Source organism: Equus asinus, chromosome 13, assembly GCF_041296235.1.
Source record: "Equus asinus isolate D_3611 breed Donkey chromosome 13, EquAss-T2T_v2, whole genome shotgun sequence".
Taxonomy (NCBI): Eukaryota; Metazoa; Chordata; class Mammalia; order Perissodactyla; family Equidae; genus Equus; species Equus asinus.
This window is the reverse complement of record NC_091802.1, coordinates 45,540,687-45,561,584: the sequence shown is the minus strand read 5'-3', so window position 1 is coordinate 45,561,584 and position 20,898 is coordinate 45,540,687. Positions and strand designations below refer to the sequence as shown.

General features: G+C 36.3%; 1 protein-coding gene across 1 annotated transcript in view; it reads right to left on the bottom strand.

Moving 5' to 3' along the window:
* The window catches only part of EFCAB3 (EF-hand calcium binding domain 3), a 133,443-nt gene that overhangs the window by 101,897 nt on the left and 10,648 nt on the right, over positions 1–20,898 (bottom strand). The window contains exons 7-10 of the mRNA XM_044745526.2: positions 10,771–10,824; positions 10,165–10,269; positions 8,367–8,420; positions 7,699–7,803 (exon numbers count right to left, since the gene is read on the bottom strand). Of these exons, the coding sequence (XP_044601461.2) occupies positions 7,699–7,803; positions 8,367–8,420; positions 10,165–10,269; positions 10,771–10,824 (318 nt within the window). The remainder of the gene's footprint in view (positions 1–7,698; positions 7,804–8,366; positions 8,421–10,164; positions 10,270–10,770; positions 10,825–20,898) is intronic.

The window sequence follows — 20,898 nt, the reverse complement described above, 5'->3', positions numbered from 1 at the left end:
AAGGAGTTTTATGCCTGGTCAAGTTGACTAAGATTAAAGTAAATCCAATTACATAAATGAGTTTCAACGTTAAAAATAAGCTGGTACAGAAATTAAAATTTGGTTTTCTCTCAAAGGATAATTTTCTTGAACTTTTGGCCGGCTCTAACTCTACCTAAAAGACAGAAAATCTATGTTTTGTTAAAATAATTTCCTATATTCAGAAAGAAAGAGGTCTCTTCTAAAATTTTTTGACTGTGTTGTTTGCTCTTGACTGTCTCTGTTTCGCTTTAAATGGATACCTGAGCATTGTTTCACAGTGAGAATTATTTCCTATTTGAACAAGTATTTTAAAAACTTTTGACATTTTTGACAAGCTTCTCCCTCAAAAATATTCAAATCCTGAATGAAGGCTTTCTTTTGACCTGGTAGAAGGAAGAACAATTTTTCTGAGGATTTTCAGAGGGCCCCTGAGACTGCTCAAAGAAATTTGTTCTCTCTCTCTTCCTATGAGGAGGAAAATACTAAACTAATTAGACTTATTTGGTCTATTAAACTACATGGGAAGCATTGTTAAATAAGCAATGATAAACTTTCTTAGGTGGTATTATGTGGGTAAATGTTATTGATATAAGTGTTTTGAAAATTATATAGCATTCCTAAAATGCTGATCTGTCCTGGTTATAAGTCATAATTCTAGTTATTATCTAGGAGTGTTGCATGTCACAGAAGTAACCAAGTTTCTCTGTCAATTGTCATTTTTAAGTCTTTTGTTGTTTACAGTTAGTTTTTTTACTCTGATGCTTTTTGCTTTTGCAAATATGTCTCATCTTCAGAGGAATTCATGGAAAAGACTCTGACACTTACTCTGGATTACAGTTTTCTGGTAAACTTTCAGATCGTAGAACTAAACTGAGTAATAAATTACAGAAATCTAATGGAAAAACTGATGACCTCATAAAACTGCTAACAGAAGATTAAGATCAAGAACCGATTATACAGGACTGAATGAACTGAGTATGATAATTTTTTTTACGACTTTTGTTTGAAATATTGTTTTTGATGTGTTGTTTTGTTTTCTCAGATTTAAGGAAATCTTTTTCTCTTTTCTCTTATGCTAACTATGCCTTATAGCAATTTAGTGAAATTATACCTTTAGGAGCAGAACTGAAACATTTATCTTTTCTCCCTACCTGATCCCTCCAGAATTTGGAAACTCTTTGTGAGTGAGCATGGTTATTTCATGGCAATATAGTTATTTGCATAAGTTCAATAAGAATCTGTTCTCCTTATAACAGGACACATTTGCTATCTTACCAAAACTTTGACTGGAATGTCATATTTGAGAGAAACATACAGACACAGATATGACAATACTGCCTTTGAGGAATAAGGTTGACTTTCTGGAAATAAAGCCACTTGGAAATATGGGCCTGGTACCTTGCTTTACAGAGAGAGATTCCAGCAATCTTACCTGGTAAGTAAGGAAGCTTGCTTATCTGGCAGGTGCAATGAACCTGAAATATTTTGGGAAATCTCAAGAAAGGAGAGAAATTCACCCAAATCTAAGGTATTGCAGGCAAGGCCTGATGGCACAAATCCTTGGTGTGGCTTTCCTGGCCTCGAGAGGTCTTTAAGGTTCAATCTGAGATTCCTTACAAAATTCCAGCAAAACAGATTTAAGAGCCTATATGATCAATTGCTATTCTTGCTGCACTTATGTAAATAATTGGGCCAAGTTTCTTGAAAGTAAACTTATATTGCAAACCAATTAGTCTTAATTTGACTATCTTTGGTAAAAATGAGGGTGATTTTTAGAGAGAAGAATTATGTTTCAGTGAAAAACTATAACGTGCATTTGTGGACATTAGATCCTAGTTCTGTTAATTGTCTTTGAGGCTTTTTCTACCTGTGAACTGGACTGGATCCTGAATTCTTCTACTGAAATACCTGGTTACAAATCTCGAAACTAATGTTTCCAATTTTTACCTCATTTTCATTTGCAATCATTGAGAATTGACCTGCTCTTTTTCCTGAAGCCTTGTAAACTGAAGCTGAACGACTTGATAGAAATTTAAGAGAGATTCCTGTCTGTTGCTGTGTAAGCTGTAAGCCACTCAGAAAGATACCTGAATGCCTGATGACATCATCAGAGACATTTCAAGCTGCAAAAGATGCTTTGACTCTGACATCTAGAAGTCTTCTTGACTGCCTGCCCCCTGGACTCAGGAACTAGTTTATAATTTGCTCCAACCATTAACCTTGCTACCTGCTTCCAACATCACAAGGGAGAGAAGACCACGACTGCATTCTATTGTTTAATTTGGTTTACAAATGAGTCTTACTTAAATGATAAGGATGTTATCAAGCTGGATGTGCTGTGCAGCCTCAAGAATGCCTGCTACTTTGTTAACTCTGCTAACTCAGTAAAAAGATTTCCTTCTACAGGCTTAAGAAATTGCCACAGAAGAAGAAAAATAATATATAGGGTTGCAACAAAAGGGAAAAACAATACTTTTGACAACTTTCTCCCAGTGGCTCATATAGCCTCTACTTGTTGTGCTATATGCCCAAAGTATAATCGAGAGAAGCCACTTCATGACTCACAAGGCCACTTTCCCTTCCTAAGGGACCCTTTGATGTATGACAATTGGACTTTGTCCAAATGCCACCATCTCAAGAATGAAAATGTCTTGTAATGATCTGTATGTTCTCACATTATTTTGAGGCTTTTTCCTTGCAGAAGAGCGATGGCTTTAGGTAAATTATTATTGAAAAGAATAAATTCCTGTTTGAGGAATTCCTCCCGAGTTACACAGCGACTGGGAACTCAAATTTATTTGTAATATTTGGGAAATATCGCAGCATTTCCACTGTGCTTACCATCCTCGATCCTCAGGATTGGTAAAAGACCTAACCGCACAACCAAAACTTAATTGGCAAGGTTTCAGAAGCATTTACTCTTTCACAGCCAAAAGCTCTTGTGCCAGTGCTCCTTAATCTTAGGTCTACACTTTTTGTAAACATCAGCTGTTTCCTTTTGAAATAATAAAACAGTCTGTGCAATTAGATGAAGAAATATATGAACCAGCTTTGCTTAAGGGATATGTTACATTGTTGTCACGGTCTTATTGATGTGCTTAAAAGAAATGAAAGATTGGTAGCTGATTCTTTCACAGAGAATTCCAAGAACTTAAGGATTATGGACTGTAACCTGAAGAATTTATTTATTAAAAGAGACATCAAATAAGACTCTTTGCAGCCCTGTTGGAAAGGACCACACCAGGAGGAGAAGAAGACGGCATCTGTTGTAGACAGCTGTCCCAAGACTCCTGACCAGGCCTGTATTCCCAACATTATATGTCCTCATTTAAACATTTGTTATGCTTAAACTGTATACCTATTTTATAATTTGTTTGGAATATTATTATACTTAAAGAAAGGGATTAATTTGGAACAGACTGGTCTCGAAGGCCAGGAATTTATTGAGTGACTCCTAATGGAACTCAATGGTTATGTGGAACAAGTCTTTGGACTTGGCTACTGCCTGGATGGCTAAGACACTGCACCCTGAGTTTCCTTTAAAAGCAGGGAAGGAGTCAGGCTGAGTTAAAACCTGTTGCCAATCTCCCTCTCGTTAAGGCCAGATGGGCTTGTTCAGAATTCCACTGGTATGGCTATACTTTCAAATATATTTGCTCCTTCCTTGGAGCTAAAAGATGGCATTATTACATATGGAATCTCTGACTAAATTTACTCAAGAAGCCCTTAATGATAGTCAAGCAGGAATACCCTTATTTAAATACTGAAATGTCTTTAATGAGAAGGGCTGTCCTTCAAAACAGGATGGCTTTGGATGTTCTTATTGCATCCCAAGGTGGTACATATACAATCATTCAGACTGGATGCTGTGCTTTTATACGTGATGAATCTTCCAATGTGTCATCTCTGCTAAAATACATGAAAAAGCAAGTGGATGCCTTATGCAATCTGACACCCAGTCTTAAATTGTTTGATTAGCTCCCTTCCGGTATCAGTTCCCTTTTCCGATCCGGATTGGAATTCCTATTTCTACTACTTCTTGGAATTCTTGTACTAGTCATAATATTCAAACTAATTGTTGTTTTCTTTACTCAGTGTTGTAAGAGTAGCATACAAACTAAAGTAATTATTGCTTGACGGCTTGAGATGGTTGATCTGTCTTATAACCCTGGACAAATTTCCTTTTCTGATAGGGACTATGACTAAGAATTCATTTCAGACCAATCCTTTTAAAAATGCTGAGTTATTATTGTTACTGTACTTGTTCTATAATCATATACAATGTAAATGTGAAGTGTCATAGAAAAGCACATATACAATGTTTGTGCAACAATCTAAAATTAATTGGAAATTACATGACATATGAAATGCTTCCTCTGTTAATATATATATAACTCTATGCTTGTCCACTATTTCCCCCCAACGTGGACGACTAGGCAAATAAATGAGATAAAAGCCTAGCACCGAGGGACATGATGGACCCAGGGCAGGCAGCAACCACCCTGGCGCCGAGGGACAATATTTTGATCATCAATGCTTTCTATCAAAAGATTAGAGATCAAAAGGGGGAAATGACAAATCGAAATGGCAAGCAATAGGATATAGTGGAGTATAGGAGGAAGCCATTTGGTGTAAACCTAATTTGGCCTGACTTTGTTTTTCCAAAAGGGCCTGACATGGCCATCGAGCATGCATTGTAGATCTGCTTTAAACATTTCCTATGGCAAGAACAAATGCCCTTAAGATAATGGTGCAAAGTCCCCCCACACTGGCATTTCCTTAAGGATAAACATCTCTCCCTAGGCTGGGAACTGATTGCTGCACTCACCTTTGACCACCCAGCTCACCTGTGACCACCCAGCTTGAGACAACAGACCTGCCACCCTACTGTGTCCACGGAGACAGCAGACCTACTACCTGCTGTGTCCATCAATCGCTGTGCCCACAGAGCAGTCTTGTGACTACAGTAAAAGAGACATTTCAATCATATGTGAAACATCCTCTTTGGGGGATATAACCACTCTGTAAACCCCACTTCTTTGGTGCCCTTTCTTGCTCCGGGAAGAAAGGCCCCAGGTCATGGTCCTCACATTTTAGCTCAGAATAAACTCACCCAAATTTTCATTTATAGATTGGTTATGGATTATTTTTGTTGACATTATGGTGAGAAAATATAAGATCTCTCAGCAAATTTCAATTATACAATACAGTACTGTTAACCGTAGTCACCATGCTATACATTACATCCCCACAACTTATTCCTCTTATAACTGGAAGTTTCTACCCTTTGACCAATATCTCCTCATTTCCCTCACCCCCAGCCCCTGGCAACCACCAACATACTTTTTGTGTCTATGAGTTCAGTGTTTTTAGATTTCACATATAAGTTAGACTACACAGTATTTGTCTTTCTCTGTCTGACTTATTTCACCTAGCATAATGCCCTCAAGGTTCATTGATGTTGTTGCAAATAGAGGGATTTCTTTCTATTTTATGCCTGAATAATATTCCATTGTATACACATATATCACATCTTTATCCATTCACTTTCTATGTGACCTGCTTCTTTCTCTTTGGAAACTTTTAAAATCTATTTCTGGTGTTCTGATATTTCACAACATACTCTGGTGTGGGTCTCTTTCCATTCCTCGTGGTAGGTACTTTGTGAGCCCTTTCAATGTAGAGTCACATTCTTTCAGATCTGGAGATGTTTCTTATATGATTTATTTTATAGTTTTGTCTTCTATTTTCTTTGTGTTCTCTTTTTAGAATTCTTCTATTATTCAGTTCTTGGATTTTTAGGATTGATTTTCTTATCTTTTCTCTCCTATTTTCTACCTGTTTTGTATTTTTCTTCTAATATTCAAATTAATCTTCCAGCCCTTTTATTGAATTTCTACATTTCTACTGTTTTTTTTCCCCAAGGAGCTTTTTTCTGTTTTCTAAGTGTTTTTTTTCATAGTGCCTTCTATCTTGTTGCATAGCCTCTTTATTTTGTTTCATAACCATGACCCTGCTCATCTTTATGAGGATATTAGTTAAAATTGTTTTGAATTATTTTCCTGCTTTCTCCTTTGACTATTTCCTCCAACTTCCCTCTTTTTCACTAGTTCTTAGTTCTGTCTTTCATGTAAGAGACCTTTCTTATAAGTCATATGGTTCTTGGTTATTTATGTTTAAGACTGAGGTTTTCTTTTGCAGTAGCACAAATATCAGCATCTCTCTGTCCTTTTTTTTTTCAGGTTGCAGATGTCAGTATCTGAAGGAAGGATATTAGAATTCACTGCCAGCATTTAGGCAGGCCAGTGGGAGAAGATGACTTGGGAGATCTCACCATGCAATGTGTCAACTTTCAGTTAATCTCCCTGTTTCAGTAGTGGATTCACTCCCAGCCTTGGCTGAGTCTGATAGCCCAGAGTCTCTCTAGTTTAATCTCTCCAGAGAGAAAGTCTCTATGCTGCACGGATAAGGGATACTTACTTGGCTGTGGAGTGAGCAATTTGATCTTTTCACCTTTTGCTTAGATCAAATTGCTCTTTTAAAAGACTTTCTATCAATTCTTCTATTTTCAGCCATATCCCATACTCCTGAATTAACAGGTAACTAGTGTCTCCACTTCCTGAGCCTTTTACAGTTTTGTGACATGGAGTGGCTTTCTTCTTGTTTGCTTCTCCTCTCTGACTCAGTTTTCACCTTTTATGATCTTTCATTCACTTTCTGTTTTTCAAAATTTAATTGACACCTCATCTGCTATAATGTTCTCTTAGTCTTTGTGGATTATGCCTTTTAATTTCTTTTACATCCTTTCAGTATTTTAGAAAGTGGCAAAGATAAATGCAAATATTTAGTTTGTAATATTTATCCAGAAGCTCAAGATATATAGCTCTATTTTATCTACTCAAGTAGATTATGAACTTTTTAAGTTCAAGGACTGTTTTATTTTGAGCTATAAGATTCTGACATGTATCTTCATATCGCCTGAATATAGAAAAATGCCTTAAATATAGAAATTATTTAATAAACATAATTAGATTTTTAAAATGAAAAATCTAATAACTAATTATTTTATCTGTTAAATATTTTAAAAACATTTTCATATCTTCACAGTCATCATTTTGTTTATCTTCACCATCATCATTGTAGATAAGCATTATTATCCTAATTTCACAGATGGATTATATCTGAATTATTGATTAGATCAGGTGAAATTAATAAACGATTTCCCCACATAATGTGAATATCACAGTGTACTCTATACTTTATTATCATGAGATTATAAATGATTCCCTAAACTTGCCATGGTCAGGTATGTCTCTTTGCCTTTTTCAGTGCTTTTATTTTTAGTTTTTGCCACTTCCTACTGTCAAAACTTTCAGGTCCATTGGAAATAATATCCATTCTGTGAAGCCTTAGAGTCCAGGAATAGTCAATGTCTCCTTTGCGCTTTTAGAGAAGTACATATTTATTAATATTATAGCATGCATCACAGTGCATAGCATTTGTTTTTGTTTTTGTTTTGGAATGTGCTGTCCATCTCTACACTGAGTACTTTTAGGACCTGGACTTTGTCTTATTCATCTTTGTGACTCAGAGCCTAGTATAATATCTAGTACCTAATGGCAACCAATTAAGTTTTATTGGATGAATGAATATCTCATTGGTAAATTAAATGCTTACCATCAATTGGCAAACTTTTCATCAACACAGAGTTTTCTTTCAGTTGGAGTCTTAACCCTATGTTTTTCAGAATATTTTCCAGGTCATCATAGTTAATTTCATCCCCTTAAAAAAGAAAATAATGGTAAAAGGTGAAATTTCAAACTTCAAATAATAGTAGTAGTAGTAAAATCAACCATGTTTGTGTATCATTATTCTCAAATATAGGATATAAAGCAATGGAAACATTTAATGTTGTCTAATTACATAGAATCAGAAGAAGGATTCAGAAATAGAATTTCTGGTAAAAGGGAGTTCTTCGATGTCGGGAACAAAGAACAAACACAGCACACAGAAAGCTAGTGTTTCTGCAACAGTCCACTAAATTTGCAGGTACAAACGATTCTACCAGCAAGTAATATTTGCTCTGCTGAATTATGAGCTTGTTCACAATGGTCATATTACCTGTATGTGTAATTTGCCCTGCCATTTTGCTATTAGAACAGTAGAAAAAGAAATTCTATTATTGAAAAACTCCAAAGAATAGAGGCATTGTTATTTAGGCATTACACTGTGGCCTTTTAAATAAGTTGTAAGTAACAACTGATTATAATAATGAATAACATTTAGTTTATTAAGTATTAATAGATTATTTTTCTTATGCCTTCTCATCATTTCTTCTCACTCACCTAGCAGTTCATGTAGTTCATCCAGAAGTTTGTCCAGTTTAACTCTTCTCTCATCTACAAGACAAGACAAAATTCAGATATAGTCTTGTTATGGGCTTGTGTTCCCTCAAATTCATATGTTGAAGCCCAAACCCCCAGTGTGACTGTAATTGGAGATAAGATCCTGAGCAGACTAATACAGGTCCCAATTACATAAAATTCTTAAACTGTGAAGTAAAGTGTAAGGATTTAGCAGTTGCCTAGAGTTTTTTTTCTAATTAGATATTTTAATTTTCACACTATATAAACATAAGTTTGAAAAAAGAAAAACAATCTAAATATGATAAATACATTTATCCTATACATTCAACTTTTCCTTTCTGTGTTCTTCACTTGTTAGAATGGAAGAGAAGAAAAAGAAGAGAAATAATTTTCATTTTTTGTTTGTTTTTTATTTCAGCTTTATTGAGGTATAATTGACAAATAAAATTGCAAGATATTTAAAGTGTACATCATGGTGATTTAATATATGTATACATTGTGAAAGGATTCCCCCATCTAGTTAATGAACACAACTATTATCTCACATATGTATCTTTCTCTTGATGAGAACATTTAAGTTCTACTCTCTTAGTAAATTTCAGTTATACAATACAGTGTTATTGACTATAGTTACTACGTTTTATAGAGCATTGCATTAAAGCATATAAATTTATTTAAAGTATTTTTACTTTCTCTCTGTTCTTTGGATCCCTTTGGTTTATTGTTGTGTCTTTGTTTCTTTGGTTGCATTTTTAAAACTCAGCTCTTGGTAACCTTCACAGAACATAGGCTGTGATATTTATTTTGAGACATTCAGTTAGACTGTCCTCTAGATAATTTAGGGTGTGGCCATATTCCAACTCCAACAGGAGCTTTACATTGTTTTGTTTGGCTCATGTTTTACACACAGAGTTGTGAAAAAAGGATTAGAGGGGACAAGAAATAGGAGACTATCTTTTTGGCAAGCAGAAAATCTTGATTTCAAGAATGATTGGACCATATTAGATACACTTAGGTAAGCCAGTACTTCTGGGGTGCTTATAAAACTATTAATCAATCTACAGAATCCTCTCAGGATGCTAAAGAAGTTAAGATGCTAAAGATACTAAGAGCTAAATAGAGTGCTTTGATCAGATACTGTTGCTAAAAGTCATGCAAAAAGCTATTAATTCCAGATAAGTATATTAATATATATATTTCTCTATATTGTAAAGGTAAGCTCTTTTAACCAAATTAACTCTGGTGGGGGTTGCTTATTTAAAATGAAGATTCATGGGCTCTACCCCAGACCTAATTGATCATAATCTTGATGGTGTGGGTAATTTCTATGCAATCTAAATCTTGACATTTGTGAATTTACTAAGTGTAATTGTTAGGTATATGTTACATATATTTTACAGTAGTACAAATAACATTTAACAGTTTCCAGCACTTTCTTTTTTCCCCTTCTATTTGTTATTCTCTGAATTCTCTCATAATTTTCTCTTCCCACGCCTCAAATGTATTTTTGCTTTATTTTATAATTTATTTACTTGATCCCAACACTGACCATCATCTCATTTGGTACTTTCTCGCATAGGAACTCTGCAAGCAGCAATATAAGCAATTATTGATATTTTATCTGAGGTTAATATTAAGAGACAATATATCTCCATTCTTTAGGAGTGAGTCTCTATAGACTTTTGGCTTCTTCCATGATATTAACAACCATACTTGAGATGTTCTCACTGAGAAACAAGAATTTTCTTAAAGGGCAATGTGTACTTGAAATACTCACTATCAATCGGCAGGCGACTGCACAGTTCATCAACTTCGTCCTCTTCAAGAGGGAATCCCATGTTTTCAAGAGCATCATCTATTTTATTGACATTAACCTTTCCTCCTTAAGAAAACAAGGTATAAGAATAAAAGAAATATGTATTTATGCCAAAGAGGGAAAAAAATCCTTGGTGATATCAACCAACCAACACAAACAGGAAGTAAAAAGCAATGGCATGATGAAGTTTTTGAAGTGATCAAAAGAACTAGCTGAGGATTAGAAATAGAAAAATTCTCCTTGTCAATGTTCCAGGAAACACTGTTAGAACAGTTTCTAGGATGAGTTTACCCAGAAGAGAACAGGCAAGACTACTGAATTATTGCAACAAGACAACCAATGCACAAATTTCTAACCATTAAGTAAGACTTGAGATTTGCCACAGTGACAAAATAGTGTAGGCTATTTCCCCAAATGTGATGGTGTACAACTAAGAATGAGAGCTCATAAAAAAGCCAGAGTAACACGATTATCAATCTAATCATTGAGAACTAAGAGAGATGTTAGAAAAGTAAATGCAACAGCTTGAAGATCTGTTTTCTCTTCCTTGGCATGCTTCTCACTCACCTCTGTAGGTCTTCACTCCATCCATCAACCTATTTTTATACACCATCTTATGATCTGTAAGATAAGAGTCAATTTAATTCACCAAGAAGTGGAAATCCAGAAAGACAGTAATATTTAGTTATTTGTAAATTCTTATAAAGGTTTATTAGTTATAATCCAAAGAAGAAGGGAACAAAGAAATGAATAAGGGGGCCGGCTCCGTGGCCGAGTGGTTAAGTTTGCGTGCTCCGCTGCTGGCGGCCCAGGGTTCAGATCCTGGGCGCGGACATGGCACCGCTCGTCAGGCCACGTTGAGGTGGCGTCCCACATCCCACAACTAGAAGGACCTACCTGCAACTAAGATATACAACTATGTACCGGGGGGGTTTGGGAAATACAGCAGGAAAAAAAAAAAAGGAAGATTGGCAACAGTTGTTAGCCCAGGTGCCACTCTTTAAAAAAAAAAAAAAAAGAAATGAATAGGATTCTCAAGGTTAACTATCCATTCCCTGGCATCTGATGTACTATTAGTGCAACTCTAATATGTTGAAACATAAATTTTTTTCTTTTCTTTTTTTCTAAAGTGTACCTTCCTTCTTTTCTACAACTCTTCTATCACCTTTTCTTATCTTTAGATTTAGACATGTTTTAGATGTTGGTTCCAACATTTAAACCTGTTTATTCATAATAGCAGTACCTCAAAGAGAGCATCACTCCCAAATTAAGAATTCAATGGTAAGGACAGGATATTTTATTCAGAATTGGCTTTTTCTACATTTATTTTCCTCAATTTTAAAAAATTGAGATATAATTGACATATAGCGTGAATAAGTTTAGGGCAAACAAGATATTGATTTGATAAATTTTTCTCTTTTTTTAAAATTGTTTTTTTATTGCAGTAACAGTGGTTTGTAACATTATATAAATTTTAGGTGTGCATGATTATATATTTCAATTTCTGTGTAGGTTACATCATGTTCACACCCAGAGACTAGTTACCATCCATCATCACTCATGTGCCTAATCGCCCCTTTCACCCTCCTCCCTCCCTGCTTCCCCATGGTAACCACAAATCTAGTCTCTGTTTCTATGTGTTTGTTTGTTGTTTTTATCTTCTACGTAGTGAGATCATATGGTATTTGACTTTCTCCTGCTGACTTATTTCACTTAACATAATACTCTCAAGGTCCGTTCATGTTGTCACAAATGGCTGGATTTCATCATTTCTTATGGCTGAGTAGTAGTCCATTGTGTATATATACCACATCTTCTTTATGCATTTGTCCCTTGACGGGCACCTAGGTTGCTTCCAAGTCTTGGCTATTGTGAATAATGCTGCGATGAACATAGAGGTGCACATATCTTTACACATTTGTGTTTTCCTGTTTTCTGGATAAATACCCAGCAGTGGAATAGCTGGATCATATGGTAGATCTATTTCAATTTTTCGAGGAATCTCCATTCTGTTTCCCATAGCGGGTGCATCAGTTTGCACTCCCACCAGCAGTGTATGAGGGTTCCTTTCTCTCTACATCCTCTCCAACTTATTGTTTCCTGTCTTGTTAATTATAGCCATTCTGATGGAGTGAGGCGATATCTCATTGCGGTTTTGATTTGCATTTCCCTGTTGATGTTGAACATCTTTTCATAGTCCTGTTGGCCATCTGTATATCTTCTTTGGAGAAACGTCTGCTCAGATCTTTTGCCAATTTTTTAATGGGTTGCTACTTTTTTTTGTTGCTGAGATGTATGGGTTCTTTATATATTTTGGATATTAACCCCTTATCAGATACATGGTTTGCAAATATCTTCTCCAAGTTGTTAGGTTGTCTTTTCATTTTGTTGATGGTTTCCTTTCCTGTGCAGAAGCTTTTTAGTTTGATGTAGTCCTGTTTGTTTATTTTTTTATTGTTTCTTTTGCCCAGTCAGACATGGTACTTGAAAATATGCTGCTAAGACTGATGTCAAAGAGTGTACTGCCTATGTTTTCTTCTAGAAGTTCAATGGTTCCAGGTCCTACATTCAAGGCTTTATTCTATTTTGAGTTAATTTTTGTGTATGGTGTAACATAGTGGTCTGGTTTCATTCTTTTGCATGTGGCTGTCCAGTTTTCCCAACACCATTTATTGAACAGACTTTCCTTGCTCCATTGTATGTTCTGGGCTCCCTTGTCGAAAATTAGCCGTCCATAGTTGTGTGGGTTTATTTCTGGGATCTCAATTCTGTTCCATTGATCTGTGTGTCTGTTTTTGTGCCAGTACCATGCTGTTTTGGCTACTATAGCTTTGTAGTATATTTTGAAATCAGGGAGTGTGATACCTCCAGCTTTGTTCTTTTTTCTCAGGATTCCTTTGGCTATTCAGGGTCTTTTCCTGTTACATATAAATTTTAGGGTTCTTTGTCCTATATCTGTGAAAAATGTTGTTGGAACTTTGATAGGGATTGCATTGAATCTGTAGATTGCTTTAGGAAGTATGGCTATTTTAATTATGTTAATTCTTCTAATCCAAGAGCATGGAATATCTTTCCATTTCGGTGTCTTCTTCAATTTCTTTCAACAATGTTTTATAGTTTTCAGTGTGCAGATCTTTCACCTCTTTGATTAAGTTTATTCCTATATATTTTATTCTTTTTGTTGCATTTGTAAATGGGATTGCATTCTTAATTTCTCTTTCTGCTACTTTGTTGTTAGTGCATAGAAATGCAACTGATTTTTGTATGTTGATCTTGTATCCTGCAACATGACCATATTCATTTATTATTTCTAAAAGTTTTTTAGTGGATTCTTTAGGGTTTTCTATATATAAAATCATGTCATCTGCAAATTGTGACAGTTTCACTTCTTCCTTTCCAGTTTGGTTCCCTTTTATTTCTTTTTCTTGCCTAATTGCTCTGGCTAAGACTTCCAATACTCTGGTAAATAAGAATGGTAGAAGTGGGTATCCTTGTCTGGTTCCTGTTCTTAGAGGGATGGCTTTCAGTTTTTCTCCAATGAGAATGATATTAGCTGTAGGTTTGTCAAATACAGCTTTATTATGTTGAGGTACTTTCCTTCTATACCCATTCTATTCAGAGTTTTTTCATAAATGGATGCTGCATCTTGTCAAATGCTTTCTCTACATCTATTGAGATGATCATGTGATTTTTACTCTTCATATTGTTAATGTAGTATACCATGTTGATTGATTTGTGGATACTGAACCATCCCTGCATTCCTGGAATAAATCCCACTTGATCATGGTGTATGATTTTTTTAATGTATTGTTGAATACAATTTTCTATTATTTTGTTGAGGATTTTTGCATCAATGTTCATCTGTGATATTGGTCTGTAATTTTCTTTTTTTGTGTTGTTCTTGTCTGGTTTTGGTATCAGGGTAATATTGGCCTTGTAGAATGAGTTAGGAATCTTCCCCTCTTCAATTTTTTGGAAGAACTTGAGAAGGATAGGTATTAAGTCTTCTTTGAATGTTTGGTAGAATTCACCAGGGAAGCTCTCTGGTCCTCGGCTTTTATTTTTGGGGAGGTTTTTGATTATTGTTTTGATCTCCTTGCTGGTGATTGGTGTATTCAAATTCTCTATTTATTCTTGGTTCAGTTTTGGTAGGTTGTATGATTCTAAGAATTAATCCATTTCTTCTAGATTATCCAATTTGTTGGCATATAGCTTTTTGTAGTATTCTCTTATAATCTTTTGTATTTATGAGGTGTCCATTGTCACTTTTCCTCTTTCATTTCTGATTTTATTTATTTGAGTCTTCTCTTTTTTCTTGGTGAGTCTAGCTAAAGGTTTGTCAATTTTGTTTACCTTTTCAAAGAACCAGCTCTTGGTTTCATTGATTTTTCTGTTGTTGTTTTTTTTTTTAGTCTCTATTTCATTTATTTCTGCTCTGATTTTTATTATTTCTTTCCTTCTTCTGATTTGGGGTTTTGTTTGTTCTTCTTTTTCCAGTTCCTTTAGGTGCACCGTTAGATTGTTTATTTGGGATTTTTCTTGTTTGTTGAGGTAGGCCTGTATTGGTATAAACTTCTCTCTTAGAACTGCCTTTTCTGTATCCCATAGATTTTGTCATGTTGTATTTTCATTTTCATTTGTCTCTGGGTAGTTTTTGATTTCTCCATTGACTCAATAGTTGTTTGGTAGCATTTTGTTTAATCCCCACATATCTGTGCCTTTTCTTCCTTAAGTTGATTTCTAGTTTCATACTGCTGTGGTCAGAAAAGATGCTTGGTATTACTTCTTAAATTTATTTAAGAAATCTTCTTCAATTTATTGAGACTTGGTTTTTGGCCTATTATGTGATCAATCCTGGAGAATGTTCCATGAGCATTTGAAAAGAATGCTTATCCTGTGGTTTTTGAATGGAATGTTCTATATATACGTCTACTAAGTCCATCTGCTCTAAGGTGTTATTTAAGGCCAATGTTTCCTTATTCTTGTATTTGGATGATCTATCCATTGGTGTAAGTGGAATGTTAAAGTCCCCTACTATTATTGTGTTACTGTCTATTTCTCCTTTTTTGTCTGTTAATAATTGCTTTATATATTTAGGTGCTCCTATGTTGGGTGTATACATATTTACAAGTGTTATATCCTCTTGTTGGACTGTTCCTTTTATCATTATGTAGTGCCCTTTTTAATCTCTTGTTACAGTTTTTGTCTTAAAGTCAATTTTGTCTGATGTAAGTATTGCTACCCCAGCTTTCTTTTCTTTGCCATTTTCATGGAGTATCTTTTTCCGTCCCTTCACTTTCAGTTTGTAAGTGTCTTTAGGTCTGAAGTGTGTCTTTTGTATGCATTATATATATGGGTCTTGTTTTTTTTTTTTATCCAATTGGCCACCCTCTGCCTTTTGATTTGAGCATTTAGTCCATTGACATTTAAAGTAGCTACTGATAAATATGTACTTATTGCCATTTTGTTACCGTTTTTCCTGGGTGTTTTAGTAGTTCTTCTCTTGCTCTCTCCTCTTGTTGTTTGATGGCTTTCTTTAGTATTATATTTGGGCTCCTTTCTCTTAATTATTTGTTTATTTATTATAGGTTTCTGGTTTGTGATTACTATGAGGTTCATATATAATAATCTACGTCTATAGCAATCTATATTGAGTTGATGGTCTCTTTAATTTGACCTCTTTCTGAAAGCTCTACTCATTTAATCCTCTCCTCCCACATTTTATGTTTTTGATATCATATCTAACTTCTTATTTTGTGTGAGTATCCATTACCCTCTTACCATTGAAATAGGTAATTTGGTACACTTGTCTTTTGACCTTCATGTTATCTGCATAGGTGGTTGATCTGCTACTTTTACTGTATTCTTGCCTTTACCAGTGATTTTATTGTCTTTTTTTTTGGACAATTTTCTTATTCCTATTGCGGTCTTCTCTTTCCCACTTAAATAAGTACTTTTAGCATTTCTTGCAAAACTGTTTTCTTGGTGATAACTCCTTTAATTTTTGCTTGTCTGGGAAACTGTTTATCTTTCATTCCATTCTGAATGATAATCTTGCTGGGTAGAGTATTCTTGGCTGTAGGTTTTTTCCCTTCAATACTTTAAATATATTGTGCTACTCCCTTCTATCCTGTAAGGTTTCTGTTGAGAAGTCAGCTGACAGCCTTATGGGGTTTCCTTTGTATGTCATTTGTTGCCTTTCCCTTGTGGCTTTTAGGATTCTCTCTTTATCTTTAATTTTGGACATTTTAATTATAATGTGTCTTGGTGTGGGCCTCTTTGGGTTTGTCTTATTTGGTGCTCTCTGTGCTTCCTGTACCTGGATATCTGTTTTCTTCTTTAGGTTAGGAAAGTTTTCAGCTATTATTTCTTCAAATAGATTCTCTGCCCCTTTGTCTCTCTCTTCTCCTTCTGGAATGCCTATAATACGAATGTTAGTGTGCTTTATGCTATCCCAGAATTCCCTTAGACTGTTCTCATTCTTTTTAATTCTTCTTTCTTTTATTTGTTCAGCTTGGTTGATTTCCTCTAGTCTTTTGTCCAGCTCGCTGATCCATTATTCTGTACCATCTACTCTGCTATTGAGTCCCTCTAGTGAATTTTTCATTTCCAGTATTGTATTCTCTATTTCTGATTGGTTCTTCTTCATATTTTCCAGTTCTTTGTTGATGTTCTCACCATGTTCATCCATTCTTCTCCCAAGATCAGTGAGCATCCTTATGACTTTTTGTTTGAACTCTTTGTCAGGTAGATTGTTTATTTCTGCTTCATTTAGTTCTTTTTTTCTGGGGTTTTGTCCTGTTCCCTTGCTTGGAATGTATTCCTTTGTCTCCTCATTTTATCTCTTTCTCTGTGCTTATATCTGTGTCAGGTGGGTCAGCTAGGTCTCCTGATCTTGGAGAAATGGCCTTATGTAGAAGACCCCTTTTGAGGCCCAGCAGTGTGCTTCCTTCTTGTTACCAGTTCCAAATGTTCCAGGAGTGACCCCTGTGTGGGCTATGTGTGTCCTTCTATTTTGGCAAGGTTGCTCTCGCTGCAGGTGCACAGGGAATCTAGACTGTCCCCTTGACTGGCTGGTTGTAGTGCTCAGCTGCATGTGGCTGCTGTGGACCCTTCAGTCAGTTTACCAAGTTTGAGGAGCCTCAGCACAGTTGGCTGCAAGGTCTAATAGCACATTCCTGTTGCACTTTTTTTGTTAACTGAGTAGGCCCCCAGTGTGGCTGGTTGTGAGGTTCAGGGGCTTACAATTGCTGTAGGCATCCAGCCTATAAGGCTGTTGTCAGCTCTCTCAGGATTGCAGCGGAGTGGAGCTGACCCCAGGCATGCGAGTACCTAATTGTTTCAGGCTTTGGAAGGTGGGGTGGCTCCCCTATGTGGTTGTTTTGGAGGCACAGGTCTTCTGCCACAGATAAGCCCCACACCCCACAGGTCCACATCCACCATCAACACAGTCCTAGCCCATGCATAATTCCCAACCCCCTGGAGCAGACCCAGTCACCCCACTGCAGAGGCCCCTACATGCTCCACCAATGCCCCACACTCTCCACCAGCTCCTCATGCATGCCCTGCCCCACAGAGGCAGACCCATTGCCTGCCTGCAGAGGATCCAGGCACCCAGTCTATGCAGGCTGAAAAGTTGCCTGAGGGCGTGCTGTTCAGTGGGGCGAGTCCCTAGGGCGTCTGCCTGCCCTGGCTGAGCTGGATTAAATCTGCACTCTAGTGGGAGGGGCAGGCCCTGGGCTAACAGGCCAGGGGAAGAACTCCAAGAGTGTCTGCCAGCGTCTCTGTCAGCACACCTGTACTAGGTCACAATAATGGCTGCTGCCAATGTCTCAGTCCCTGGAGAGGTCTCACCCCTCACCAAGATGCACCTGGAACTTATCAGGCAAGTCTCTTTTCACCAAAGGACCGTGCACCTTTCTTTCTGTTGAAATAGGTGAATTTGTGCATGGGCCCTGTAACAGCTGGATTTCTTTCCACTTAGTCCAACAGCTTTTCTAAGGGTATTCCCCATTATAGTTAATAGCCAGCAAAGCCAGATATTATAAGACTCATGTCAGTTGTGCTGAGTCTGAGGGATGCTTATAGTGGCTATACTCCCCTGCTCAGGTCCCCCACTCTTCCAGGGAAGGCTGTGTACCTTAGGATTGCTCCTGGCCAGCCAGCCATGAAGCTCTGTGGCTTGCAAAGGTGGCTTTTTCTCTCCAGACAGGAATTTCTGCCTCTTCCGCATTAGTCAGGACTGTCCCTTGTTGCGAGGATTCTTTTTATCCAGTTTTCAGTTCTCTCTCAGGGGTAATTATCCCCAAAATAGTTATAACCTGGCTGTGTTCATGGGAGGAGGTGAGTTCAGAGTCCACCAGCATGACCACCTTGACACCCTCCCGATCTGATACATTTATATTGCAATATGATTGCCACTGTATCATTAGCTAACACCACTATTGCATCAAATAATGATCACTTCTTCTTGTGGCAGGAGCAATTAAGATCTAGTCTCTTAGCAAGTTTAATGTTTATAATAAAGTTTTGTTGTGTATAATCATTGTACTGTGTATTAGATGTCCAGGACTTATTTATCTACTAGTTGCAAGTATATCTCCCTAAACCAAATCTCTCTCATTCCCCCACCCCCCAGCCCTTGGTAACTACAATTCCACTCTTGTGTTTTCAAGTTTGCTTTCTTTTAGGTTCCACATATAAGAGGTATCATCCTGTTTTTGCCTTTCTCTGTCTGACTTATTTTACTCAGCATAATGTTCTCAAGGTCCATCCATGTTGTCACAAATGGCAGGATTTCCTCTTTTGTCATGGCTGAAGAGTATTCCATTGTATATGGTATACCACATTTTCTTTATCCATTCATCGATTGACCAAGACTTAGGTTGTTTCCATATCTTGGCTATTGTGAATAATGCTGCAATGAACATAGGAGTGCATATATTTCTTTGATAACCTGTTTCCATTTCCTTTGGATATATACCCAGAAGTGGGATTGCTGGATAGTATGGTAGCTCTATTTTTAACTCTTTGAGGAACCTCCACACTGTTCTCCACAGTGGCTGAACCAGTTTACAATCCTACCAACAGTGCACAAGTGTTTGCTTTTCTCCACATCCTAATCAACACTTGTTATTTCTTGTCTTCTTGATAATAGCCATTCTTACAGGTGTGAGGTGATACCTTGTTGTGATTTTGATTTTGATTTCCCTGATGATTAGTGATGTTGAGCACCTTTTCAAGTACTTGTTGGCTATCTGTATGTCTTCTTTGGAAAAATGTCTATTCAGATGCTCTGCCCATTTTTTAATTGGATTGTTTCTTTTTTTGTTATTGAGTATGAATTCTTTATATTTTGGATACTAACCTCTTAGCCTATGCATGGTTTGCAAATATTTTCTCCCATTCTGTATGTTCTCTTTTCATTTTGTTAATTGTTTCTTTGGCAGTGCAGAAACTTTTAAGTTTCATGTAGTCTCCCTTGTTGAATATTTCTTTTGTTACTACTTTTGGTGTCATACTCAAAAAATCATTGCCAGGACCAATGTCAAGGAATTCTCCCCTATATTTTCTTCTAGGAGTTTTGTGGTATCAGGTCTTATATTTAAGTTGTTGGTCCATTTCAAATTAAATTTTTTGAATTGTTTAAATAGGGGTCTAATTTCCTTCTTCTGCATGTGGTTATTCAGTTTTCCCAACATCATTTGTTGAAGAGATTATCCTTCCTCCATTGGATGTTCTTGGCTCCCTTTATCAAATATTAGTTGACTGTATATGTGGGGGTTTAGTTCCAGGCTGTCTATCTGTTCCATTTGTATATATGTCTATTTTTATGGCAGGGACCATACAGTTTTAGTTACCAAAGCTTTGTAGTATAGGAAGTGTGATGCCTCAGGTTTTATTCTTTTTTCTCATGATTGCTTTGGCTATTTAGAGTCTTTTGTGGTTCCATATAATATTTAGGATTTTTTTATATTTCTGTGAAAAACACCATTGGAATTTTGATAAGAATAACATTGGGTCTATAGACAGCTTTTGGTAGCATGGGAATTTTAACAATATTAACTCTTCCAATCCATGAACATGGCATGTCTTTCAACTTGTTTATGTCTTTTTCAACTTCTTTCAACAGAGTCTTGTAGTATTCATTGCACAGATCTTTCACTTCATTGGTTAAATTTATTCTTAGGTATTTTATCATTTTTGATGTTGTGAATGGGATAGTTTTCTTCATTTCTTTTTCAGATGTTTCATTGTTAGTGTATAGAAATGCAACTAATTTCTGTTCATTGATTTTATAGCATGGAACTTTACTGAATTCATTGATTAGATCCAACAGTTTTTTTATGTGTGAGGAAGACTGTTGCTGAGCTAACATCTGTGCCAGTCTTCCTCTATTTTATGTGGAATGCCTCCACAGCATGGCTTGACAAATGGTGCTAGGTCTGTGCCTGGGATCCAAACCTGTGAAACCCAAGCCATCAAAGTGGAGTGTGTGAACTTAACCACTACACCAGTGGGGTGGCCCCCAATCCAACAGTTATTTTAGTCAAGTCTTTTGGATGTTCAATATATAAGATCACATCATCTTCAAATAATGATATTTTTACTTCTTCCTTTCTGCTTTGGATGCCTTGTATTTCTTTGTCTTGCCTGATCACTCCAGCTAGTACTTCCAGGACTATGTTGAACAAG